This window comes from Lutra lutra, chromosome 1, assembly GCF_902655055.1.
Source record: "Lutra lutra chromosome 1, mLutLut1.2, whole genome shotgun sequence".
In the NCBI taxonomy this organism is placed as follows: domain Eukaryota; kingdom Metazoa; phylum Chordata; class Mammalia; order Carnivora; family Mustelidae; genus Lutra; species Lutra lutra.
The window spans coordinates 12,603,808-12,630,241 of NC_062278.1; the positions used below are offsets into that span (position 1 = coordinate 12,603,808).

Consider the following 26,434-nt stretch of genomic DNA (forward strand, 5'->3'; position numbering starts at 1 on the left):
TTACACTGGCCTTGACCCCTGGGCAGACTGGTAGGTGGGTGGGGTAGAGAGAGAGGGCATTTCTTCCTTCTCCTGAAAGTCAAATGGAACTCGAGGGAGGGAAGGAGAGATGGCCAACAGGACAAAGTGGAGACTTTCTGAGCCACTCAGCAATAGAGGAGTGAAATTCCAGTGCTTTGTTGGAGAGCGCGCGCCCCCCAGGCCGTGAAACACTTGTGTGAAAACCTTGTGTCGCGAGGGTGGGCGAGTCACAGGTGCAGTTTGCCCGTCACTTGAGTTACAGCTGCGTTGCCCGATCACCCTGAGCTCTCAAGTTCCCTGCAGACCCTCCTCTCCTGTCCTTCTCCGACAGAGGTGGGAACCTGACCCTCCTGCACTTCCTGCTGGGTCTGAAGACCGCCGCGGACGACGAGTTGGTGGCTGAGCTCGTGGTAGGCATCCTCAGGGTGTGCCCGGACTTGCTGAACAAATACTTCAAGGAAGTCACGTTTTCCTTTCTCCCAAGAGCAAAGTCTACATGGTCCAATAACATCAAACTACTGAACAAGGTAACAGCCCGGCTGCTGTGGAGGGTGTTAGGTGGTGGGCCAAGTGTCAGCAGCAGGGGTGGGGGCCGAGGGGAGGTGGCCAGGGCGGGGAGAGATTGAAATGCCCATAAACTTCAGGACGGAGAACTCCTTCAGCCTTTCTTCCGGGGGTAATTTAGATCGTGTCAGGGTGGTGTCCTGGTCCTCTGAGGACATTTTGCTTTTAACGGAGCTGAATTTGGAGGTGGATGCCTTTTGAATCTATTAAGCTGAATTCCTCTCCTTCATCCAGATTTTTTTTTAAAGACTTTATTTGACAGAGAGAAAGATCACAAGCAGGCAGAGAGGCAGGCAGAGAAGGGGAAGCAGGTTCCCTGCTAAGCAGAGAGCCTGATGTGGGGCTCGATCCCAGGACCCTGAGATCATGATCTGAGCCAAAACCAAGGGCCAGCCGCTTAATCAGCCGAGCCACCAGGCTCCCCTGTTAATGTCCTTCTAGTCTCAGACCTCGGCCTCCTTTTACCCGCCACAGTGGGAGTACCTGCTGCACATTCTTTGGCAGTACTGCCAGGCTCAGTTAAGCTCTGATCTGTGGCCTGCTTCGTGGTGAAATATCTAGGATTGTTTTCTTGTGCCTCGACCTGGGCATGGTGTTATCCATAAAACAAGCTTTTTTTTGAAGTATTGCCTCTTATCTCTCAGGTGTGTGTGCCTACAATCCCATGTGTATCTTGGGATGAGAAGGAGGCATTTTGCCCCTCATTCTGGGGAAGGTAGCCTTGTGGCCATGACCCCTCTGGGGAGGTACTATGGTGCTGGTCTCCCCAGGGAAGGGCGGGGGCAAGTGCCTGGCCTTTGCAGGCCTGGGTGCGAGTCCTTGCTTCACTGCTCCCTAGGCGTGTGCCCCTGGGAAATCACTTAACCTTATTGACATCCAGTTTTTTCATCCAGTAACATTTTTTATTTTAGTGTAAAATATCCCTACCTCAGAGGCTTGTCACGAAGTATTGAAAAGATGACATAATTTGTCAGGTGTCCGTCAAGTGCAGTAGCTGGTGAGGAACACGGTTCTTGGTTCTGGTGGTGACTTACTTGCCATCAGAGGTTATAAGGGGCTCCCCAGGCTGCAGGCTGGGCTCTGCTCTGAAGGTCATTGCCCTGGTAACGAACAGTCTCGTGACCTCACTTTTCTCTAATAAGTACATTTAGGGGTTAATCTTCCGGACCCTGTTCCTCGGCCGGCCTTGGACCTTTATCACTGCAGTCGTTTCATGGGAACAGCTTCACTGTGGGGTGCCTACGGTTAGCTGCCGCTCTGAAACGGAACCTGCACCACCTCATTCTCTGTTCTTTTGTTCATAGATCTATGAGGCCCAGCCGGACATTTCCCGGGCTTTTCAGACCAGAGAGTTCATCCCCTTGCCTCGGCTCCTGGCCATGGTGATGGTGACCACCGTGCCCCTGGTGTGCAATAAGATCATGTTCACCCAGGCGTTAAATGTAAGTGGTTGCCTTTCTTCTGGAACTTTCTTCTGTTCACCGCACTGGCCTTTCTGGGCATCATTCTGAGAATGCCTGCCTGGATTTATTGGATGGTGTTTTGTCAGTGAGCCTCAGGCTTTCCGTGTGCACTTACCTGGGCAAGGCGCCCTGGAGCCTGAGGAACATTCCAGCCAGGAACTTTCCAGCCAGGCACTGGAGCCTGAGGAACATCCAGCTGCTGATTTTACTGCTCCAGCACAGCCAGACCACAGGCCCCCGCATGGCTCCCTGCACCTGCCCGAGGGTGGGAGCCTGTTGGACTCGGACACAGGGCAGTGTGTCCAGCTGCAGTCCACTGTCGTGTAAGAAAGTATTAGTTAAGGATCTGTGGATGGGGTAGGACTGAAATTGGCCTGGCAGATCCTGTCTTTTGTGGTGAAAGTGAATAGTGTTAAAATTTCTGGGGAATGTTAACTTGGAGGATCAGCTGTTTTAGGCTGTCCTCTTGGGAGGACAAGTTCATGGAAAAAATCGGACACATTCACAGAAAAATTAAATTTCCTGTCATTATATGTTATAAAGGTCCCCAAGTCCCTGCAGAAGCTGCGTTCTGAGGGGCGCATGTGTCTCTCAGCACAGCTCCGAGGCCTTAAGTAAACTGCTGTGAGCTGTTGGCACACGTGGGTCGTGGGCTCTGCCAGGCCGTCCTGTTCCCAGGTTGCCTCAAGTCTTAGCTGGAGGAGGCAGACTGTGGCGTCTGTGGGGCAGGAGTAGTCCCCACCCTGCAGGCTGGCTGGGTTGTCGAATGGACACAGTGGGACCAGGGTCTGCTGTGGTGGGTCACACTGGGGCGAGGGGGCCCTGGCAGTGACGGGCAGTCGGCGCAGAGTGGTGAGGACTCCCTGGGAGAGTGTGCAGTGGGGTTCGGCATTTCTGATGCTTATCTGGGGTCTGTGTTGAGAGTGGGCTGTGGGCAAGGAACAGGGAGGAGGCTGGTGTGGGCCGGGCAGAAGGGCCTTCTCTTCTGGTTGCCAAATCATAATAACCACAGTGAGGACCCAGCTCACTTGTGCATCAGTCTGGTGGGAGGCACAGACTATTCGATCTCGAGGGGCTGTTAAGGAATCAGAACTGAAGGGTAGATGTCGGATGCGGCCGCTTTCTGGGTGGAAGACTGCGTCGCCCGTGGCGGTGTCCCTGCGCCCTGGGAGTGGCTCCCGCAGGAAATCTGAGATGGAAGGCCAGCCGCCCCCTCTCCGACTGTTGTTTGAGGACCGCGGAGGGAGCCCCCGGGGTGTCTGCCCCCAAGATGGGGTGGCTGCTGGTGGAGGAGGGGACATCCTTTCTGTCCTGTCAGTGCCGCCATCCCATGCAGGTGCATGGCTTTGTCTTGTCCTCGGTGGGCCCTTCCTGACTGTGACGGTGGGGCAGTGACGTGGGCGTGATGACCGTGGACTCCGTGTGTGTTCCACGTTTGTGTTTTCTTTACGGTATTATCCGGAATTTTATAATAGCATAATTTCTGATTTCAGAATCACCAAGAAAAGAGTTTATTTTAGAAACTGGAAAGAAATCATTGGGAGGCAGCGTGGGCCCATGAACCCCTGTTTGGGTCCTGCCTTTGAAGCGATTATGGGGAGGGAGTCATTGCTGGCCTCGGGCATTTCAGGTCGTGCTCCTCTTGGGTCCAGCGTACATGTGAAATGAGCCCCCAGCTGATTAGAAGGCGGGGGAAGGGGGTGTCGTGGTTGTGTCACCAGCCTGTCAATCCATGGTGCGTCCCAGCCTGTGCTGCGCCTGAGGTGTGCCTGGGCCTAAAGGATTTGGCCCCGGGCTGGCCTGGGACTGCGTCTCTTGGGAGGTACCCTCGTTTTGGTAATAGCTCAGGTTCTTGAATTTTATTCTGTCTCTGCTGCAAGTGAGGATTCGGCTCAGGCTCCTGGGTGTCGTTCTGAATCCCAGTGGAGAGGCTGGTTGTTGGAGGCCTGGGTTGCGGGCTGCACGCTTCCCAGGCCTGGAGGTGGCTTTTCCTACTCGACGTGGGGCCTTTTCTTGTCACTGGGGCACCCGACATGGAGAGCTCTTCCAGGGCCTGGTGGGGTTCTGCTGAGAGAGGAACTCTTCCTGATGCGGACCATCTGCGTGAGCTCGGTGGCTGTCGGAAAAAAACTTACCGAAAAAAGAGGGGGAAACAGAACTGAAAATAACTATCAGATTTTCCTTGCAGTTGCCATCTCCTTAGCCACTGCTGAGGCAAGGTCTGCAGGAGGTCAGGAGGTCTGGGTCCCTAGGCTGCCCGGCTCGTGCTGCCCTCCCGGCCAGTGACCCCGGGAGAGGCAAGGGCCAGCCAGACCCAGGGCTTGGGAGGTCTGTGTCCTCCAGTGCCGCCTCCACACGTGTGGATTTACCTCTTTTTCTTCCCAGTTGGACAGCAAATCGGTGAAACACACCGCTTTCTCCCTTATTTCCGTCATTTTGAAAAGAGCACTGAAAACCATCGACCACTGCCTGGATAAAGAGGTGTGGCAAGGGTCAGGCGTGTACACGGCCGCGCTGATGGAGGAATTCGTGCGACTCTTCAGAGAAGCTCTGAGCAAGGTAGGCGCGGCCGCAGCGGTGGCCGTTCTGGACGAGGTTCTGGAGCCTTCCTTGCAGCCGTCACAGGCGAGCACACCAGGGGAAGAGACAGTCCCAGGAGCATGGAGGCTGGGTGTGAAACGCAGTGCCGTGGAGGGTTCGGGTGCTCCTGGGACCTCCGGGCTCCTCGGAAGTGGATGGTTCTTCCCTCCCCAGCTGCCACGCGCACATTGGACTGGGGCCCGGAGTGGGGGTGGCTGGGAGGCCCCTCGTATGTCTTCCTCCCCCGGGCCTCTTCTAGTAAGGGCAGTCGTCGTCTGCAGACGGGGCTCCTGCCCCAAAGGGGCCAGGGTCATGCTGGGCGGGGCCCGAAAGCTGGTTTCCTTTTCCCAGTGTCTTGCTCAGGCGAATGAATTTTTGGGTTTTATTGTAAATATGGGTGCTTGTTTTTCTACCAAGTCCTTGCCATACAGTCGCGGGAGTCAGCACAGGGCAGAACTCACAGAGGATGTGGGCCTGTGTCCCCCACACCCTGTCTCTTACACACTCACACACACCCATGTGTACTCGAATCCTCCCTTTGTTTCCGCTTCTCATTAGTAGGTTCATCTCATTTGTTTCTGTCCCTTGTTGAATGTGACTGGGTTTTTTTGTTTGTTTGTTTTCCCTTTTAGATTTTACCAGACCTCAACACCATCGTGTGGGTCTGGCAGTCCCTTCGAAAGCAGGATGCGAAACAGGATGACGAGAAAGGAAAGAAGAAGGACGGCCGGACTCCAGCCACCTGCGTGGCTCCCGAGTGCGGTGAGGATTTTGGGGCTCTTCTGTGTGCCGACAGTGGGTACAGGCAGCCGGGGACACCGCCTGCCTGCAGGCGCTTTCAAGGGATCTGTTGGAAATGTGCCCAAGCTTTATTCGAGGACCGTGACTCTCTAGAGACTTGAACGATGGGTGGCATGTACTCTTGGCCTTTCCATGTGGGGGTAGGGGCTCTCGTTTGCTCTGCAGATAGAAGTGGGCTACACAGTCCCCCCAGTAATGAGACACATCGACTCAGACCTTGTCATTAGCCTGCCAGGCAGTGGGTCTCATATCTTGTCTCTGTGCTTCTCAGTCCTTATGGTGGCCCTGAGCAGGGAGGTGCTGCTATGTCCCCATTGTTCATCGAGGGCACCTGCGCACAGAGAGTCAGAGCAGCTGTATCCTGTCTCGGGCCACAGCACCGACATCGGGACTTAAGTCCAGTCTGTTTGGACCGTCTTGACCACACGCTGGCTTCGTAGGGATCCGTCTGCAGCCTCTGCGTTCGGCGTGGGGTTGACTGCAGTGGGTCACAGGTGGCTCAACGGCTGATAAAGGACAAAGAACAAGTGCGTTTCTTTCTTTAACGTGTCTGATCTTGGTTCAGATGATGCGGAGACCATTCTTCTGAAGGCCGCTCTTCTCCAGGTCCTGTGCCTTTACCAGAAGGTGGTCCCACATGTAGTCATGCAGTACAACTTTGACTTCAGCAAGCTCCTGAAAGGTGCGTCCCCTGAGACTGCAGACGCCCCTCCGCTGGGGGTGCTGGGGGGTGCGTGGAGGAAGCCCGGCTAAGCCAGAGCAGAGCCCCGGAGCTGGGGCCGGGAGGGTTTGTGGGCTGCTTCACCGGTGTGCCTGAGCCCCCAGTCCGGTCATGTGTGTTTAGACTAATGTATTTTAAATAGTCGGTCTTCCTTAAGTAAACATGAGATGAACACTTAGCAGCAGGTGGAGAAGGGAGAAGGCAGACAGCCCGAGCTGTCTGCTGGGGAGGAGTGACAAATCCGGTCGTGTGACATTAAGTCTGAAGCTTCTTTTCAAAGGAGCAGGGGTGCAGGGATCAGAGGGTACCTGCTGTAGTGAGCTCTGGCTGTTATAGAAGACTGATGAATCACTGGCCTCTGCCTCTGAAGCCAATAGCACATTAAGTGTTAATTGAATTTAAATAAAAATAAATCAATTAATTAAAAAAAAAAAAAGAAATGAGAGCCACTGAGAAGGGATGTCCCATCTGTACAGAGGCACTTCTGACATTATTGACTCACGTTCTCCCCAGTGAGGCAGGTTCAAACCGCATCTTGTGAAAGTAATGTTATGCTTGTCTGGTCACGTTTCCTTGAGGGAAAAGTTTGTCTAATAAAATCGACTTCATAATTAGGCCTACAGAAGAAAGCTTGCAGACATATCATTCCTGGGATTTATATAAGCTATTGGAATAATCCTGATGAAAAGCTATAATTAACTTCTTAATTGTTTGAAGGCAGAAGGTTCTCTCTGCCACGGGAATTTGGAATTGACCATGTACTGTTTAGTATTGTGTCGTTCCCAAGCGAAGAGAAACCCAGACAGCAGGGCAGAGGATAAGGACCCAAGCTGGGGCTCTGGTGGCCACAGTGTGCTCCTGACATCTCTGCAATCTGGGGGATGAGGCCGGTGCATCCCGCCGGGCTGACGTCGGTCAGAGACGGCATGCTGGGGCATGAGGGCTGCACTTCAGGTTGTAGGGAGAGGTTGATGGGGGCCAGTGGGCTGCTCAGGGCAGGTGGGAGTTCAGGCTCTTTGCTGAAAGTTTGGCCATAGTGTGGGGCGGTGGGGAGGCAGGCAGAAGAGTGGGCCCGGGACAAGGGAGGACAGAGCCCCAGATCGCCCTTCTTATCTCTGCCAGTGGAGCTCCTTCTCCAGTCCCCTTGGACCGGGGCAGCAGGGGCTGGGCACCTTCCTCCACAGGACTTCCTGTCTGTGTTCCTCTCTCCTGCCCACAGGTGTCATCTCCGAGCAGGGCCTCCGAGACCAGGTGCCCCCCATTCTGCAGCATCACATTCTCAAAGTGGCCCTGGAGCTGCCCGCCAGCAAGTTTTTGTGGTTAAAGGCACAGGTAGGAAGCAGAGAGTTCCCACCATCTGTTAACTAACTCGCAGGCATGCTGGTGTTTTGACCTGGAAATTGCTGACTGGATCAGAACCTGACTGTTGGTTTCCAAGACAGCATTCACGCGTCCCCTCTCAGATGCACTCAGAGCAGAGGCCAGGGCCTGATGGTGAACCAGGAGGCTTTGGAGTCTCTGCTTTTGCAAAATAGGGTGTTTTCGTGTGTCCTGACTGAAGCGATATCATTGCTGGTTATTAGGAGTTTGGGTTTTTTTTTCATTATTATTATTTTACTTTTTTTAATATTGAAGGCTTTACCTTTTGCTTATTATTTTAAAACCTTTTTGGAAATAAATAAAATACATTTCTTCTCCTTTGTCCGTATCCTGGAAGAAGGTAAGATAGAGATATAGACACCAAGCCAGGAAAGGATTGAGACGGACAGGAGAATCTGTAAAAATTGTTGGCATTTTTTTCTGCCCTTAAGAATGTCTTCTAGATGTGGCAGACACTTAACCTGTGTATTTAAGCACGGAATGCCTGTTGCTTCTATCCGAAGGAAAAATGACCAGGGAAAACTAAGCATTGTCAGAATGTGATTCTCAGTAGCTCAGATCGCTGGTTTTTCAGTGACTTTGATCTTACTTAAAATCTTATGGAACCAATAGCGTGGCAGTGGATGTGGGCATTTTTACGTGTTGTATTTCTGGAAAGGCATGAGAATGTGGGGAGTGCTGGGGTCTGTGCCTTTCCCCCAGGTCCTCTCCTGAGGTTCACGGGCATCGCAGTTGAGGTTTGACACATGTGCTCCCTGTGTCCACCCCTTATAGCACTTAAAGATGGGGCAGCCGGGGCACAGAGGGCTTGGGACACCTGTGCAGGGGGCCAGCCATAGTCGGAGGACCCAGGACTGGCCCCAGGCCATGTCGCCTACAGCCCAGCTCTCAGCCTCTGTGCCCCACTGTGAGGTCACTGCCACGGACCCCAGAGAGATGACTGGTCAGGGGTGTCATTGAGTTGTTCACCCCAGCTGAACAGGGCCAATGGGATCCTGATGATTTATTTGGAAAGTGAACAGAGGGAGGCCTCTTAACTTCACAAGAACTGGTGATCAAATGTTTACTTATATTCAGTGTGCCGCCTTCTGCCTACAAGGTGACGTTTGCTGGGCTTCGCGAACACCAAGCCCTTCACGTGTTCGGGGTCACCCTCATTGCCAGGGGCTGCAGGGACACCCCAGCCAGACAGCCTTGAGGGCACTGAGACCAGGGATCTGGAGCTCCGCATACTCCGCTGAGATGCGCATTCGAATGTCAGAAGCCTTTGTGAGAGGCTAAGTTGTGTATCAGAGGTCGGTTGTGCCCACACCGGCATCGTGCTGAAATGCAGCTGGCCCAGCTGCTGGTCAGGGGTTTTGTTGAGGTCCTGAGGCTCCCCAGTCTAAGATCCCAGCAGTCTTGCCGGCTCGCAGTTACAGCGAGAGGAGATCAGAGGCCTGGGAGCACGTGGGGCGTGCGGTACCTGTTTGCTCAGTGTCTTGAGGCCTCTGCAGTGTTGATCACGTGCCGCTCTTCAAACTCCAGGAAGGGCCCGATGCAGACATTGTCGGAGGAGAGCGATCAGTATTTTACTTACTGATGAAAATGTTCGTGACCAGCAGCCACCTGCAGCTCAAGTCATCCACCAAACTCCTGATCATAAAGGTGAGCCTGTTCTACCAGTCCCTGATTCTGAGCGCATTTTCATTCTTTGTTATGGAAAGTACTTGGTAAACAGTTGTTGACTGAAGGGTGTATCAGGACCTCTTTAAATTTAAAAATGGGAGGTTATTTGACAGTTGTAATTTATGACCTCTAAACCCAGCTGCGTTCCCGAGAGACAGCACGGCGAAGTGGGAAATGTGGGCTTTGAGGTCCTGTTCCCAGATCTGAGTCCCGGTTTGGCTCCTTCCTGGGTGGCACTGGGCAGGTCATTCAGGCTCTCCGAACGTTGTGTTCCTGTGATGAACGGGAATGATGAAATGGTAGGATTGCAGGGGAGAGGACTTGTGATCATGCTGTAGGGCGTGTAGACTCAATAAATAGATTTCTGGCCCTTCAGGGAACTGTTCAAATGGATGATCCCTCTTCCTTCTTCCAGCCTTCTCCGGGGCTCAGCTGTCCTGACCTCCTCGGTCACCCACAGCACGGGTGTCAGAGTCAGTGGAAGGGAACAGAGATTTGGACTGTCAGCTTCTCGGTCTTACACTTGGTACTCACTTGGTGTAGCTGTAGGAAATCGAATTCCTTGTTTCTGCTGTGCAGCGGACGTCTCATGGGTGCTACAGAATTCCTGGTGGTTTTTCGGATGCAGAGATTCTGCCTTTATTTGAGGGGCCAATCATCTTGCTGCCTTATAACATTCTCACCTGAGCTACTCGAAGAACATGAATGTCTGGGTCTTGACCTCTGCTAGTTGCCATTTCCCTGTAGGCCTGCTCTTGAACCCGGCCTGATTTTGTGATCGCTGACTGCACATAGGCGGGATTGGCACCGTCGGGCCTCCCTTCGGGGCACCATGTTGCAGGGCTCGTGCACTGGGACTGCTCAGACGCTCAGTCTGTGGCATCGGGCCATCTGGGGACATCACTTAATCCCCCGGTTCAAGATCCTGCCCCTTAACACATTCTGTTCTCTTAGAAATGCTGGTGCTCCTTGCCCCAGGTCTGAGGTTTGAGGGGCCACACTGTGGTGACATGATGTGATGCGACGCGATGCGAAGCGATCCGATGCGACGCAGTGTGATATGAGCGGTGTGTCGCCTTGGAGAATTTCGTGTAGGCTGATGGTGGGCTGCTGTGAGGGGCTGAGTCATGCATGTCTACCTGGGGTCTTTGTGAAAATCCAGATAGAAAAACCAGACTCCTAAGTAGCAGCTGGAAGCTTTTTCCTTTTTATTATTGAGGAGATGACGGAAGGGAATAGGAGACAGCAAGACCAGAGACGGTGTGATCGCTCACAGGGCGCAGGATGATGTCTCTTCCTTGTTTCCCTCAACCTCGGGAGAGCTGCTTTGAAAGAGTGACTTTTGGAGTAGAGCTGCACATGAGACTTTGACCCCCTCTGTGCCCTTGGGTCTCCGCGTTGTGTTGCTTGGGCTCCCACAGAGCGCAGCCTCCGTCCTGCCCGCCCCCCCAACAACGCCACCCCCCGGGTCTGCTTCCTGACAGATTCTGCGGGACACGGGGGTGTTCGAGCACACCTGGAGGGAGCTGGAGCTGTGGCTGGAGCACCTAGAGGACACCACGGAGGAGAAACGAGAGACCGTGATTCAGTTTTTGGAACGTGTAAGCACCTATTTCTGGTGTTAGAGGAGCATGTTAGTAAATATGCCAAGCAAGCTTTAGTATAATTAAGGCATTTTTGATGCCCTGGTGCCGAATGCCCTGTTTCTGGCTTACTTCCTAATTCTGCTGAGATGTCAGAATTCGCTTCATTGTCAAAACTGTAAAATGGGACTGTATTACCGTGTACTATTTTAGTTTCCTTTTGAGGATTTGCTTTTGGACAGAGAATAGTGGTATGCTTAGCGTGGTACGCTTAGCGTGATATTAAAAGCAATGGCTTATACTAAATGTAATTTTTTTTAATTCTATAACAAAAAGTTAAAAAAAACTTTGGGGAAAAATTATTGTTCTTATTGAGGACTGCTGACATGTTAGCTCTTCCCTTATTTTACCAGTAACATTTTTGGGGCATATTTGCATTTCATTTGTGGCCATCTCAGTGTTTTCTGCTTGACTCTTCAATGCCCAGGTTTTGCTGACGTTGGTGGCGAATCCCTATTCCTACACAGACAAAGCCTCTGACTTTGTCCAGGAAGCCAGCACGCTGCAGGCCACTGGGACGAAGCAGGATGCCGACGATGTCAGTATTCCCATCTCTCACATCGACGGTAGGCGCCCCTGCCTCTGTGCTCCTCAGGCTTCCGAAGATCGAGCCACCGTGGCCAATCAGTGACAAAAATGAGAATCGCATTCGTGTCTTATGCAGAGTGCAGACACCTGTTTCTTTGAGTCAGAGATCAGCCTGCTCTGGAAATGAAAATAGCTTTATTTGCTCATAGAATGGAGAGTAGGTACAGAGTCTGTTTGCTGGGTAATTTTTGTTTGTGCAGTGTTTCCTCTGTGGCAGGTGCTGATCTCAGCTCTTCATAAATTACCTCTTGCAACCTCGTGACCCGCCCTACAGGGCAGGTGTCCTTATCCTCATTTTGTACAGTGATAAGGCAGCCGAGGCACAGAGAGGTTAGGGTAATTAGCTGAAGTCACACAGCTAGTACCTAGGAAAGTCAGGGTTTTAATCCGGTCACCGGCTCTGGTCTACGCTTCAACCCTTACCCTTTCTGCTTCTCAGATTTTGCTTTGTTTGCCTGAATATCCAGGTTAAGGTTTGGGGGCTTGTCTGTGTCACTTGAGGAAACTTCAGTCTCTTACCACTGAGCTGGAGAGCCTGCATTTTGTCTGGCAAAGATCTCAAGATTTCATAGGCGATGTCCCGACCGGTTTAGAATCAGCCTTCATGTTAAGCTTTTCCCCCCAGAAACATTTAGCTTTTATCAAACATTCTCCCTTCCTGTGGATCTCTTTGCAGTGGGTTCCTTCGGGGGCTCTTGCCTTGGTTTGACTCTCCCCTTTCTGACTCAGATGTTCTCGACATGGTGGATGTCCTGGTGGAGGGCAGTGAAGGCTTGGACGAGGAAATTGGATTCTTACTGAATGAAGACATGATCCTACTCACGTTCCCATTCAGTGCGGTGGTGCCCGCTGCCCTGGAAGCCAGGAATAAGTTGCTCCTCGGGACGGAAAGTGAAACAGGTACCTGTGTGTCATCAGGATACTCTGGGTATGTCGTCCGGCTGGGTCTCTTGGGGTAAGTGCTGTGAGTCCAGGGGCTCTGGGAGTAATTGCTGAAACTCCCAGGCAACAAGATTCAGACCCACCAACGTGATAGCTTCCTGGTCTCCAGAGCTAAGAATGTAGGGATAAGAATCCAGGGGCTGGCCGAACTCGCAGAGAGTCATCACTTGAGGATAAATCCATAGTCATTTGTGTGGCTGCACAGAGCCCTGCTACAACGCTGATGTTTTCTCTTCATTGTTTGTTCTTCCTATCACGATGCTAGGCTACAAGTCCTTCATACTTGGTGGAAATTGCTAGATCTAAGAACCAAGGAAGTACTCACAGATCACAATGGTGTCCTTAGTCAGGCTTGCTCACGTTTTGCTCCAGTAACAAATAAGCCCCGACATGTAGTGGTTTAATGAGGAAAGGTGTTCTTCTAGACCTTAGTGTAGTCCACAGGTCACATTTCTCTCTTGGGTGACTGTCCTCTGGGAGGTAGCTCAGGGATCCAGGCCACTCCCATCTGGTAGCTGTGCCATCTCAATGTGGCATCTGGGCAGTGAGGCAGAGGCTGTTCTGGCCAGGCCTGGAAGTGGTGACATCAGTCACATGGTCGCAGCCTCCCCATAGGGGAGGCCCGTGTGCCAAGAACGGGAAATGGATTGGGGAGCACCGAGTGAGCCCTGGCCCCCATGGCTTCTGCACCACTGCTTCTGCACCTGCGTCTGCATTTCCAGGCCTTGGGACCAGAAGCCTGAGTGTGTGTGTCACACATTCAACAGGACGGGGCCTGGGTGCGCTCTGCAGTGATAGCATCTGCCTTTGTTGGTGTGCATTTTGCGGGTCTCAGATACGTGTGGGAGTTGGTGTTTTTGATGGGTCACAGAAGGGTGGTCCCAGCAGCCATGCTCACACATCTTATTTCCCTGCAGGAGAGAGTGTCGTAGTGTACCTGATGGCAGTGCTGACAGACCTCCTCCACACCCAGAGAGACCCTCTGGCTCTGTGTCTGCTGCTTCAGGCTTACGACAAGTTGGAGCCTCCAGTCCTGTCTTGCTGTCATCAGCTGGCCCGGTTCCACCAGTACTACAGCCGCTGGATCCCGGAGACCGCCCGAGAGGCCTCGGTGAGCTGGGGCCTCGCTGTTCCCACGGAGGCCAGGACTTGGCCTGGGAAACCCCGAGGTGTCATCCGTGGGCCACGCTGGCTGTGCCCCAGCCGGATGGCTGTCCGGCTGCTCGGTCTCCAGGGAGTGAGTAGATTGTTAACCTTCTGCTCTCCCTGCACGAGAGAAGGAGCTCAGGGCACCACGGCGGCCCAGCTGTGAGATGGGTGGATGGCTACCCATATACCCATGGGTGCTTCAGGGATGCGGGGAACTGAGTTTCCCGCGAGCTGCGTGGCCGCCTTGTCACCGTGCCAGCTTCGGGCCAGGAGGGAGGTTGTCTTTTCCCCTTCCAGTTGATTTGGTACGCCTGGGTCCTAGATTGCTTCAGCGGGCCTTAGCACGCTCCTCAGCCGTGCGGGCTCAGCTGTCAGCCTTGGCCCTGGCGGCCCCCAGTAGTCTCCATTCTGTGAAGACTGGGAAAGTGGAAACAAAGAATTTTCTTTACGTGGGGACTACATTTTTGTTCGTTTGTTTGTTTGTTTGTTTAATTTATTTATTTGTCAGAGATCACAAGTAGGCAGAGAGGCAGGCAAAGAGAGAGGGGGAAGCAGGCTCCTCGCTGAGCAGAGAGCCCGATGTGGGGCTCTATCCCAGGACCCTGGGATCATGACCTGAGCCGAAGGCAGAGGCTTAACCCACTGAGCCACCCGGGCACCCCAGGGGGACTACATTTTTGTAATGGGGTACTGTAGGTCTGGCCCCAGGGCAGACTATTTATGAATGTTGGGGGGCCTGGGGAGCAGTTAAGTGTGCCATGCACTTTTTTTATACATTGAGTTTTTAGCTGTTCTTGAAAAAGGCAGCTCAGGGCCTCCTTGTCTTGTGGTATCTGTAGCCATGTCTATGGTGGTTGAACATTTCCATTCATCAGGGCCCGCTGCTAGGGGATATGATGTGCCTTTCAAGTCACTTAATCCTCACAGCAACTCCAAGAAGGTTAGGACTTACTGGGCTTATTATACACATGGGGAAACTGAGGCACAGTGGTTCTATCACAAGGCAGCAGTGGGGGCAGGGTCAGGATTCCGGCCAGGCGGTGGGCTCCAGCATCCACCCCCTTCCCAGCCGATGTCACCTTTCTCCGTGGGCTAGGCTGTGCTTCAGACTTGGGGGTGGCCAGTCAGAGCTCAGGGGACGTGTCACAGTTCAGGGCTGCACCTCCTGGGTGCTCGAAGGAAGGCGTCCCCTCTCTGTCGAGTAGTCAGCAGTGCTTCTCATGCTTCAGGGGGCGTCAGATGTGGTCTCTGGACTCCTCCCTGAGGGTGTTCGGTTCACATGTCCGCTATGGGTACCGGGGGTTGGCCTCTCTCTGTGGTTCCGAGCAGCGTGGCTGCTGGTCCCAGGACCCTGCCTGGAAAACTGCTGGTTTCTGGACACAGCCTCGTTTCACTGGCCTAGGAAGTGGAGTGTGTGGGGTTAACGGTAGTACAAGGTGCCTGAGGGTCAAAAAAAAAGGCAGAGTGGTTGTCATAGAAGAAATCAACAACTTCGGTTTGAGGTAGAACTCCAGAAATTTGTCTTCATTCTGTCCACTGTCTTGTTAGTGTCCCAACAAGGTACTCTGACCCGGGCTCCTGGGGAGCCGGCGGGACTCTGGAAGGCCGGGGCTTACCGATCTGGCTCCTGCACGGACCTCCCACTTTCCTGCCACTTTCACAGTGACTCTGCTTTTTTTTTTTTTTAAGATTTTATTTATTTGACAGAGATCACAAGTAGGCTGAGAGGCAGGCAGAGAGAGAGAGGAGGAAGCAGGCTCCCCACTGAGCAGAGAGCCCGATGCGGGGCTCGATCCCAGGACCCTGGGTTCATGACCTGAGCCGAAGGCAGAGGCTTTAACCCACTGAGCCACCCAGGTGCCCCGTGACTCTGCTTTTTAAGATGTTATTTATTTATGTATTTGAGAGTGGGAGAGCGAACATGAGTGAGGGGAGGGGCAGAGGGAGAAGCACTCTCCCCACTGAGCGCAGAGCCTGACACGGGGCTTGAGATCAGGACCTGAGCCCACATCGCGAGTTGGGTGCTTGGCCGCACAGTGCCTCTTCTGAGTGAAAGGTCTGTTGCACGCAGCTCCAGACACACGTTCCCCGGCGTGTGTGAATGCATTCCCCATCCAGGGGCTTCATGGGACGAACAAGTGACTGAAAACACTGTGGTTTAGTTGACTGAAATAAAACGCCGTGTAGTCCCATATTTTTTAGTATTAGGATGTGATTGGGAAGTGTCCCGTCGTCGTGAACATCACCCTGTACCTGTCTTAGCTGACCGTGTACCTTTTTCATCTGTGGTTGTTTGTCTTTCCTCTTCTCTGGTCTTTTGCTGCTTCCCCAAGCCCCTTCAGATGCCAGGCAGCCTCGGCCCCCGGGGTCCTCCCGCCGCCTCCTTCGCTGCCCTGCTGCAGACGGCCTATGAGAGCGAGGGCGCGCTCCTGGATGAGCAGGTCCAGGCACAGCTGCGGGCCGCCCTCCCGCACGTCCCGATGCCCTGGCTCCTGCGCTCGGCCAAGCACCTGCTGCTCTACCTCCGGAGCACCGTGGAGAACTTCGGCCAGGTCAGCACTGCTTCTCTCTCCCGCAGACCCCGTGTGTCCCCACATCTCTGCCTCCAGAGCAGCCCCCTTGGAGTCGGGTCCAGACCGCTTGGCAGTGTTGGTGGAGTCTCACTGTCACCCCGTTGCTCACGAGGAGACTTCGTGACATGACATACACAGGGCCGTGAGGTCCCCCTGCAGCTGGGGAGTCTTGGCTGCTAGGTCACGGCCTGCCCCTCTCTCCTGGGCTGCTGTTCCTTCCTGGAGCAGACGTGCAGAGGTGCGTTGGGCACCCATTTTCTGCAGGCCTCAGTATCTTCACAGAATCTGGCCCCCTCAGCACAGCTGTCCCCCACAGACAGCTGCAGACCGGGAGCCGCCATGGCCGACCCTGCTGCTAGGGCCGCCGCCCATCAGGCCGGACTTTTCCCACAGCGGACTGGATCAGTGCACTGCCAGACTCACCGTCTTTTATAAGTTGTAATTTTTCCCTTCACTGGTGAGCTTTCTGTTCCCAGTGTGGTTTACGGAGTTGCGGTTTGGGTTTCCCTCACCTTGGTCAAGATAAACCCCCATGCTTCAGCAAGGTTCAGGGGCACATCTTACTGGGAGAGGAATTTGAGGTTCTTGGTGTTTTATGAGGAGTTGCCACTCGAGCCTGTTTTTCTCCTCAGTCCTTGTTTCTGGTCACGTGGGGACGGGGTAGTCACGGTCGTGGTGACTGCGAGGCTTTTCCTGGTCCCTGAGCAATCGTGCAGCTCTTGTCCTCACAGCTGGGCCGAAGTGCAGGCCCCGCCATCCTGCAGCTCCTCCTGGACCTCCTTCGGCGCCTGGTCGTCCACTGTGTGCAGCTGGATGCACAGAACCAGCAGAAATGTGAGGCTGCCCAGGCCGAATCCGACCTCTTTTTGGACATGGAGTGTGTGGCCTCGCTGGAGCTGGCCGATGATAAGGTACCGTTGCTGTCCAGCTGTGGGTCTTGTTAGCCTGTGCCTGTCGCATCTTGGACCCTGGCCCTCCCTCTCCTTCTGATCCAACGTGAGGACTTGTTTGTTGCAGATAAATAAGGACAGAACATTGTAAAAGAGACACTGTACCCCCCCACCTTAGCCCCTGACCCCTAACCCCTGTGCCCGCAGAGAAGCACGGTATAACGTGGACGTGCAGCTTTCCAGTCACCTTCCCTCCGAGCAGTTGCCCTCACACCGGGCAATGTGAGCATCTTGAGAAACTGGGAACGTTCTCCTTTGGAGCAGTCGCGGCCTGGGTCGAAGGAAGGCTGGGTGGTGGGTGAGGCCGGCCCAGTAGCTCCAGAGCGGCAGCTCATGGCTTCGGGAGGCAGCCTTTCCCTTGCTGGGAACCCCCAGGCCGCCACTGACGTGGGGCCAGGGTGCGTCTTTCTGTCACCACCAGCCATGTTCGCTGTTTCAATGGGCTCAGGAAGCAGCCGCGCTCTTCACGCCACGCTTCTCGTGGATGGCCTTGTCTCATCTCTTTGGTCACTCCGAGGGCTAGGAATCGTGTTCCCCACGGCTGCTTAGAACAGCTGGATCAGATTATCCTGTCATCCGGCGGGGGCACTCAGCCGCTTTCCGCTGGGTGATCTGAACACAGCAGGGGTCAGAGCTGGTCCCCTGGGGGTCACTCAGGGCTCAGCCTCTACCCGCATGTGACCTTCAGTTCCCGCTCCCGGGCTCACCCAGCTGCTTGATCCCCATCCGCCGTTCCCAGATGTGGGGTCTCTCCCGCGACGTGACCCCGCTGCTCTTGGGACGCCCGTGTCCCTCAGTCAGACTGTCATTGGAGGGCAGGGCCACTGAGCAGGAGCCGGGTGACCAGCCTTCGGCACACTGGGCATTTCTGCGCGGCCCAGCCCTGTTGTATGGTTGATCCGTTAGTTCAGGCTGAATTCGTCAGCCCCTGCCAGTGTGGGTGGGGCAGCAGCCCCCTCTCCGTCAGCTGTCACAGTCGCCCCGGGGGCTAGGGGGGTGGTCTGGGTGGGATGCACTGCAGTTGGGATACAGTTTTGACTGGGCTTGGGTTGGGGTGCCATGAGATGGCCCTGAGAGGAGCGTGAGAACTCGGGCTTGCGGATGAAAGGGCTCAGGGATGCCGTTGTCTGCCCTCCGTCCTACAGCCTGCTGGCCCTGGGCCGTGTGTGAGGTCTGTGCCTTGTCGCTCTATTTCAGACGCTGGAGGAGGTGCTCGTGGCCATCCTCAGACACCCCACGCTGGAGGGCTGGTTCCTGGCCCTGGAGCAACAGGCCATCCCTCCGCACGCCCTCAGCCCCGTCCTTGTGAAACTCTTGGCAGCCTACCTCAATGCGGGGGTCCTCCAGCTGCTGCTGGCCAGCGCCCCGGTCCTCCAGCGCACAGGTCAGCAGGGCCTGCTGGCCAAGTACTCCGAGGCCATCACTCAGAGCGTGTTGAAGGAGCTGCGACACAGGAGGACAGGCTCGGCTACGTCGCCACCAAAGACGCTCCCACAGCTGGAGGCCCTGCAGGGGCTGCATCCCTACATGGAGGGCGCCCAGCTCCGCGAGGTCACCCTGGCCCTGCTGAGCCTGCCTGAGGCCCAGCTGGTGGCCCAGCGGCTCCCGAAGTCTCCCGGGAAGGAGAGACATCTGAATGCGCTCGGCAAGACCCTGGTCCAGCTGTTGGCCAGCAGCCCCCAGGACCAGCTGCAGAGCAGCGAGCTCCTTTGGGCCTCTGAGTTTGTGAGAGGCCTGGGGGCTCTGCTCCCCACGCTGGCCGTGGATGAGCTGGACACCGTGTTGCTGCACACCCTGCAGAGAGAGCCTGCGCTGGCCCCCGCCGTCGGGGTCGACGTGCTCGACTACTGCCTGGCCCGGCGGACGCAGGCGGCCCTCGGCGTCGCCGCCCTGCTCCTGCCGCTGAGCTGCACCCACGTCCTGCGCTTTGAGCTGTGGTGCGCGCGGCCCGGCGCGGGGCTCTGCCTGCAGGAGCGCCTGGACGACTTCCTCCCGCTCCTCCACGCCTACCTCCGGGCCAGGACGCAGGGACACTTTGCACGCCCGGCGGGAGGTACGGGAGCTGCGCAGGTTCTGGGCAGCCGGTGGTGCTAAGTCAGTGGGCCGTTTCTGACCTGGGACTTCCATGTTTGGGTGTGGGCGAAGTTCTCTTTCTCCCCCAGACACTGACCCAGCTCTGGAGATGGCGGGAGAGGAGACATTCACACACACCCTCCACATCTCAGCCTGTGGTGTGAGGTGCTGCCCCCACGCTCCTGTCCACCCCAAGTCCCCCCACAGGAAGCTGGGGCAGGCTGGGTCGAGGAAGGTCAGCCCCGGGGCAATGGAGGCATTCGGGGTGACCTCCCTTTGTCCTGTTCCTTTGTCCCCACCAGCAGTGGTGTCACTGATGCTGAGCCGAAGCGGCTTGGGCCCAGCCCTCGTCTTCCACCTACAGGCTCTCAGGGCTGAGGCACTTTTTATTCACCTGAAATTACTTTTTTTTTTTTTAATTGTGTATATGAATGAATGTTCACTTACTGCTTTCCCTCAGGGTGTCATGATTTCGTAGCAGCAATGACAGATGTTTTTAAAAGTAACAGAACCTGCTTTTAATCAGTGATTCCTCTTTTTTTTTAAGATTTATTTACTTGAGGGGCTGGTGGAGGGGGGGAACGAGTGGGAGGGGCAGAGAGAGCGTGAGAGAGAGAATGTTAAGTGGACTCCACACTGAGCAGGGAGCCCGATGGAGAGCTCGATCTCACAACCCAGGAGATCGCGACCTGAGCTGAAACCAACAGTTGGATGCTTACCCAGCTGAGCCATCCAGGTGCCCCCTTTAGTCAGTGATTCTTGGGGCACTTCTTACGTGCCTCTCCCATTCCCATGCCTTTGAGGCATGAGTCCTGAGTGAGTCCAGAACTTTGGTCCTCAGAGTCCCATGCCCAGCTTGGAGCTAGGCTTACGCTCAGGGCCGTGTCGGAGGGTTGACTGACAGAGGACCAGTGGCGTGCTGGGCAGCGTTTAACCAGCTGGCCTTTGCGTTTGCCGATCTTCGTGGCATCCGTGTTTCTGCCCCGGCCAACCTTAAGCTACGAGCGTGACCCAGCCAGTCACAAGTTCCTGGAAGTTAGCCGTGGGCTCTGTGAGCTGGTACGTGCTGGTCCCGGACACAGCAGTGTGTGACTTTCTCCTTTTTGTCTCTGCCTAGTGTCCTCTGCTGCCATTCCTGTCTTGAGGAAGGCCCTATGGAGACGGCTGCAGACCAGGCTTCTCAGCACAGATGGGCCCCCAGCGTCCGGGCTGCATCAGGAGGTCCTGGCCCAGCTGGTTCCATTTGCAAGAGCCAAGGACCTTGCTGTCCTCATGGACCATTTACCCGATTTGCTGCAGACTCTGGGCAGGCACGAGAGGTAGGAAGGCTTGCGTTCCTGTCTCTGCTTCACTTTTCCCAGTAGGTTTCTTTTTTTTTTTTTTTTTGAAGATTTTATTTATTTGACAGAGATCACAAGTAGGCAGAGAGGCAGACTCCCCGCTGAGCAGAGAGCCCAATGTGGGGCTTGATCCCAGGACCCTGGGATCACAACCTGAGCTGAAGGCAGAGGCTTTAACCCACTGAGCCACCCAGGCTCCGCATCCCAGTAGTTTTTATAAACTAGTGGAAAGTTGCCGCACTGCTGTCACGCCCATCCATGAGAAGGCACCTCCTCCAGGAAGTCTTCCTCCAGCCATCCTGCCTGGAACGAGCACATCTCCATGAGTGGATAGCTGGGTCTGATGCCCTGAGAGCATCAGTTCTCAACCAGGGGTGATTTTGCTCCCCTCCTGGGGACAGTTGGCCATGTCTGACGTTTTTTATTATCACAACTCAGTGGGTGGGCAGTAGGGGTGGTTGTCGCTTCTGGAATCTAGAGGATAGAGCAAGATGGCCAGGGCAGCCAGGGACTCCGGTGCTTGGGTGCTGTGGGGCAGTGGGACTCAGGGCACCTGTCCCAGGTGGCCCACTGTAATGTGAGTGACACTTAAGCTGGAGGCATTTAGGCCATGCCCCTGACTCTGTGCCTTTTGTCCCCTGCTGCAGTTGGAGTGTGGCCGACTCTGTGTCGGCAGTGCTAGAGGGGTCGGCCGGAGAGCTGCGTGCCTGGAGGACGGCTCTGTTGGAGTCCTGTGTCAAATGGCTGATTGCGTCTTTCAGTGGGGGCCAGCATGACCCCGACAGTGCCCGGGATCAGGAGAGGCAGATGCTGCTGAGGTTCAGTGAGCTGCTGGTAGGTGTCTTTCCTTTCCGCGGAGAGCCTTTGAAGGGGAAGAGTGGAATAGACAGCAGAGTGCACGGCCGTGCTCCCAGAACCAGCGGGAGATGAGCAGGGCCAAGTCCGAGAGGCAAAGCGGCAGCTGGGGGAGGCCCCGGGACCGTGCACCGCCTTCTTCCAAGAACAGATGTGGGATTTTGTTAAGCACGCTTAACTTCTACTGAAACGGATTATGGGTTTTTTTTTTATTTAGTCTGTTAATAAGATGACTTACATTAATTGGCTTTTGGTGGTTAAATGAACTTCACATTCCCGGGATACACCTGCTTGATGGCAGTGTATTACGGTTTTTCCATATTTTTGGATTTGGTATTTTATTAAGATATTTTATTAAGAATTTTTCCTTCCGTGTGCATGTGGAGTATCTGTTTATGATTTCATTTTCTGGCAGTTGTTCTTTGTCAGGTTTTAGGATCGGGTAACACAGCCCTGAGGATGAGTTGGGAAGTTTCATTCCAGGTTTTATATTTCCTGTGAGCATTTTGAAGCATTGCTTTCCTGTCTTCTGGCGTACGTTGTTCTCGATAAGAAGTCTGTCATTCTTAACCTTTGTTCCCCTCCCTTAGGATCTTTTTTTTAACGTTGTTTAAAGCAACGTGATCGTGATGTGCCTTCGAGTAGTTTTAAGATTCTTATGATGGGGTTTCTGGGGCTTCTTGCCGCAGTGAGTCCAGAGCTCTCATAATATTTGGAAATGGTCAGCTCTTATTTTTGGTCATTATTCCCTTCTATTGAAGCATCCTTTTAAAAAGAATTATTTATTTTTTTGCACAGGAATAACATCTTGAAGCATATGAATTATTACTCAGCACATGATGTAAAATTACACTAAAACTCATAAGGTCTGTGACTTGTGTTTGAAGTCTGGACCCAAATTTAAAACATAATTCTCAGGAAAATAATCCCAGGTGACAGTAGTGTGATGAATAGATTCATAGGTTATAGATCAAGCAGTTTGCTTACTTTGTATCAAGAGACTTCGTAACCCGTATCTCAGCCTTAATTCCTTGTTACAGGTTTGTGCATTCAAGGTTTCTAGGAGCCCAAACATGGCAGAACGAGGGGGGCACATGGAACAGCCCAGCCTGTATTGTGAAATACAGCCCCGTGTGTGTGTGTGTGTGTGAGAGAGAGAGAGAGAGAGAGAGAGGGAGAGAAATACAGGCTCTTAAGCGTGGGGCGTAGTGTTAACAAATGCACATAGACCTTGTGCCCACACTCCTGTCAGAGATTTTCATCATCAACGAAGTTCCCCGCCCTCCAGAGCACCCAGCCCTCTGATTTAACTGGGTGCCGTATTTGGAGAATTTTCTCTACCTCAGGGACTGTGGGCCAGCACCGGCCCTGCCCATGGGGCAAAGGTCTTCCCCTGGGGAGAGGTGCTGTCCGGTATATAAGCCATGTGTGGCTGGCCCTGTGTGTGACGTAGGCCACAAGTGCCTTCTGAAATGGTGGACAAAGGGAAAGGTAACCGGGCTGTCAGGATTTTTTTTCCTGCTATTTGGTGACCATAGACACGCTAATGAAATGACAGAGCGACTCACAGAAGTAATAAAACAGCTTAGAAAAAAATCCAAGAAAGAAACAGCTGTGAGCTTTTGTGGCTTGCTTAGGTCACCGTATTCCGTGTTTTCTGGACGGCTCTAATTTAAGCTCTGTATTTTCAATTTTAAATTAATTGGAGATGAACCCTGAATATTTCTTGCTTCTTTTATTCACAGAGTTCCCTTAACGAAGTTGATCCTGGTGATTGGCAGAAATTTGTGAAGACTGGACTCAAGTGAGTCTGTTTGCTCTGTCGGGGTGATTCAGCGCGGGCGTGAGCGTGCGACACCGAGCCCGCGGGGTGTCTCATCCGCATTGCATCTGGGGACCACGCGGCGCTCCCGGTTCACAGATGATGGGGTGTGGGATGCCGGTGCGGCTGGACGATTTGCCCACTGACATGGAGTTGGCTTCTGGAGATGATGACAGAGGAGGCCTTTAAAAAATGAAATAATTTTTAGAAACCAGAAGCGTGCAGAGAATTCTAGAGCAGCGCCCAGATTGAATAAGTGCTGACAGTGTCCTGTGTTTGTCCCAATCCTTCCTCCTCCCTCCCCTGAAAGCGTCACTCTCCTGAGGTCAGGCTTTGTCACTGCCGTGGGTGTTTTCCTACCTCGGTTGCACGCCAGCCTGTCTCTAAGCAGTAATGACATTATTTTAGTTGGCTTCACTTTCTGTACCAATGTGTCTATCACCTTATGTGGTTTTTTTTTTTTTTTTGCACTCAAGTGCTTTTGAGTTATCCCTGCTGATACATACAGATCTCAGCCCATTTGTTTTTGCTGCGGGGGTGGGGTCTAGTTCTGTCTTCAGCCCCCCGCCAGTGGACGTCTTCCTCCCTCCCTCCGTCCCTCCCATGCCCGCAGTGAAGGCTGTGCACCCCCTCGCGCCTCGTGCCCGGTTTTCTCAGGGAGGGGCGCTCACTGGTGGGGAGTGTGGACACAGCTTCGGTTTTACTAGATTTTTCACTTGCTGTCTACAGTTTCCAAGCTCCCCTAGCACACGTTTTCCTCACATCCTCACTCACACTTGATAGGGTCAGACTCCGGTTTCCAGCAGTCAGGTAGTCACTCGTCACTACACGAGAAAGTAGTCACTTTCTCATTGTGCCTCTGATTTTCTCTTCCCTGATGAGTCACCACGTTGAAACAGAAAAATACTGTCCAAGAGGAGAGAAAGACGTGAAGGTGGGTTACAGATCGATGGCCCCCGAGGATTACCATCATGAAATGGTGACATTTCTCTCAGGCTTTGGCTAATGTGTATTTCTAGAATGCCCCCTGTACGTTAAGTGATTCTTAATGTCAGTGAGTCCCACCTGACAGAAAAGCTGCTTTGTTCGAGAGCAGGATGCTTTCATGCTTTCGGTGGGTTCTGAGGGGTTTAAGACCGAGAAGGCCTCTGAAGCCCTGGATGGGGTTTCCCAGTCACTGGACGTGAGGAAGGAGGGAGGCTGCCGTGGCAGGGCGGGCTGAGCCTCGAGTGGTCTTGGTTCAGGTGCAGCGATTCTACCTCCTGGCACTTTAGCCGAATAGGAGGTTGGTTTGGTGTTCGCGCTGCAGGAAAATGAACGCATCCCGTCCCTGTTTTCAGAAATGCCCCTGCCGTGCGTGGAGGGCTAGGAGGTTGATCAAGAGAGTGTCCTACAGTGACCATAGTGGGATCAGCATGGGTAGACGGGTGTGCACTGTAGAATTTTCATCTTTACGGTGTGTTAGAAATTTATCTTCAGAAAATGCCGAGAAAAAGGTTTTTTATTGTCTCCTGTGAAATAAAACTCCCCTATATGAAGCTCTTCCCCCCTGCACCCCCGATACTTGCCTCCTAGATTTCGGTATCAGGACCACGCATTTTTGAAGGCCCTCCACGCTGCCATACAGCACCTGTATCTTCCGGAAAACTCCGTGTGCGCGAAGCTCATCCAGCTCTCAGTGGTCCACATGATGCTCACGCAGCACTCTCTGTTTTTGCCGACTCTGCTGAAATCTGAAGAGGAAAACCCAGACAATCAAGTAAAAGGTGACCCCCCCCGCCCCCACCCTCCCATTTCAGATTTTATTTCTTGATCTTTTATTTCTTGATTTTGTGGCGCTCGCTGTGCACCAAGATTTAGCACCGATACATTTTCAGAGCTAAGGAAGTGTTACCAGAATGGCATTAGGGTATTTTGTTTCTCTCAAATCCAAGCTCAAGAAGTGTTCCCTCTGACTTCAGGCCAAGCAGCAAATACAGACTTCTCTTCAAAGTCTGTTCTGGCTTCTAGAAGTCACGTTTCAGGTCTTAACATCCATGTCACAGGCAAGTGTTAAAATCTGGGAATTGGGGGAAGTTCAGTGTGTGTCTGCCCTAAGGGAAGCTGTTTAGTTGTGTGAAATGCTTTAATCAGAAGATTGAAACTTTCCTCAAGGGCGAAGAGTTCGAACGTCCCAGTTAACAGTTCCCGGCCAGGAAGCTGTCGGAAAGGCCAGGTTCTGGAAGCTCTGCCCCAGTTCAGTAGGGTTTATTTTAGCGCCCGTGACCCCGAGTTTGGTGTAGGCTGCGGGAGAGGTCAGAGGAGATGGTCCGAAGGGTCCTGTCCCCTTGAAGCCATGCTCTGCTTAGAGACAACATGAACGTGCTCAGGCCGGTAGAAGTCCCCACGGGTCGGTCGGTGACCACGGCTAACTGAAGAGAGCCGACCCCTGAGTTGCTGGAATGGGGGTAGGAAAAGCACGAAGGCCCCGCCGTTTATTTCGGCAGGAGTAGAGCTGCAGAGAGTTTGCCAGCACAGTCTCGGAGGAGAATGCTTAAGCTTTAAAATCTTTGGCGGCTTACAGTGTGGGAGGGGGAGCGAAGAGAGCGGTGACAGCCTTGCCAAAGCCCTGAGGAGAGAGATGGTGGTGAAGATAGGCTTCTTTTAAGAAGGGAAAAAGAGGGAGGAGGCTCAGGCCAGAGACCGATATTGTTCAGAGAAGGTATTTCAAGCATTTAAATGTTCCCGAGATGCTTCCTCCTCTACTTTTCTTCTCGTGGGCACATCCCCTTGCGCTGCTGCACAGTTCAGTCTTGTTTCCTTCCAGAAGCGCTGGTGGATCTGATGTCCGTGGTGGTGAAGATGTGTCCCTCTGTCTGTGAAAGCAGTCACTTTGCTGTGCTCCTTGGGGCCTATGGTGCCACTCTCAGCGTCCTGGGTAAGGGTGTGGGGCCTGGGTGGTATGGCCAGGGAGTGTGGGGACCAGGCAAGTGGTGTAACTAGAGGGTGTGACCGGGGAGTGTGAGGGGACCAGGCAGGCCCTGTGGCTGGGGAATGTGAGGGGACCAGGCCGTGTGACTGTGTGACCGGGGAGTGTGAGGGGACCAGGCAGGCACTGTGACTGGGGAGTGTGAGGGGACCAGGCTGTGTGACCGGGGAGTATGAGGGAACCGGGCCGTGTGACCGAGGAGTGTGAGGGGACCAGGCAGGCACTGTGACTGGGGAGTGTGAGGGGACCAGGCTATGTGACTGGGGAGTGTGAGGGGACCAGGCAGTGTGACTTGGGAGCATGAGATCAGGTGGTGTGACAGGATGGGAGGAG

At 53.8% G+C, this 26,434-nt stretch overlaps 1 protein-coding gene across 1 annotated transcript in view; it reads left to right on the forward strand.

The window, feature by feature from the left end:
- URB1 (URB1 ribosome biogenesis homolog) overlaps positions 1 to 26,434 on the forward strand; it is a 68,290-nt gene that overhangs the window by 19,606 nt on the left and 22,250 nt on the right. The window contains exons 9-27 of the mRNA XM_047721030.1: positions 353 to 548; positions 1,890 to 2,027; positions 4,434 to 4,607; positions 5,261 to 5,390; positions 5,995 to 6,111; positions 7,370 to 7,482; positions 9,058 to 9,177; positions 10,683 to 10,799; positions 11,269 to 11,407; positions 12,159 to 12,329; positions 13,289 to 13,482; positions 15,854 to 16,072; positions 16,825 to 17,004; positions 18,241 to 19,096; positions 20,234 to 20,435; positions 21,104 to 21,290; positions 23,057 to 23,115; positions 24,709 to 24,899; positions 25,940 to 26,050. Coding sequence (XP_047576986.1) covers positions 353 to 548; positions 1,890 to 2,027; positions 4,434 to 4,607; positions 5,261 to 5,390; positions 5,995 to 6,111; positions 7,370 to 7,482; positions 9,058 to 9,177; positions 10,683 to 10,799; positions 11,269 to 11,407; positions 12,159 to 12,329; positions 13,289 to 13,482; positions 15,854 to 16,072; positions 16,825 to 17,004; positions 18,241 to 19,096; positions 20,234 to 20,435; positions 21,104 to 21,290; positions 23,057 to 23,115; positions 24,709 to 24,899; positions 25,940 to 26,050 — 3,614 coding nt within the window. The remainder of the gene's footprint in view (positions 1 to 352; positions 549 to 1,889; positions 2,028 to 4,433; positions 4,608 to 5,260; positions 5,391 to 5,994; positions 6,112 to 7,369; positions 7,483 to 9,057; positions 9,178 to 10,682; positions 10,800 to 11,268; positions 11,408 to 12,158; positions 12,330 to 13,288; positions 13,483 to 15,853; positions 16,073 to 16,824; positions 17,005 to 18,240; positions 19,097 to 20,233; positions 20,436 to 21,103; positions 21,291 to 23,056; positions 23,116 to 24,708; positions 24,900 to 25,939; positions 26,051 to 26,434) is intronic.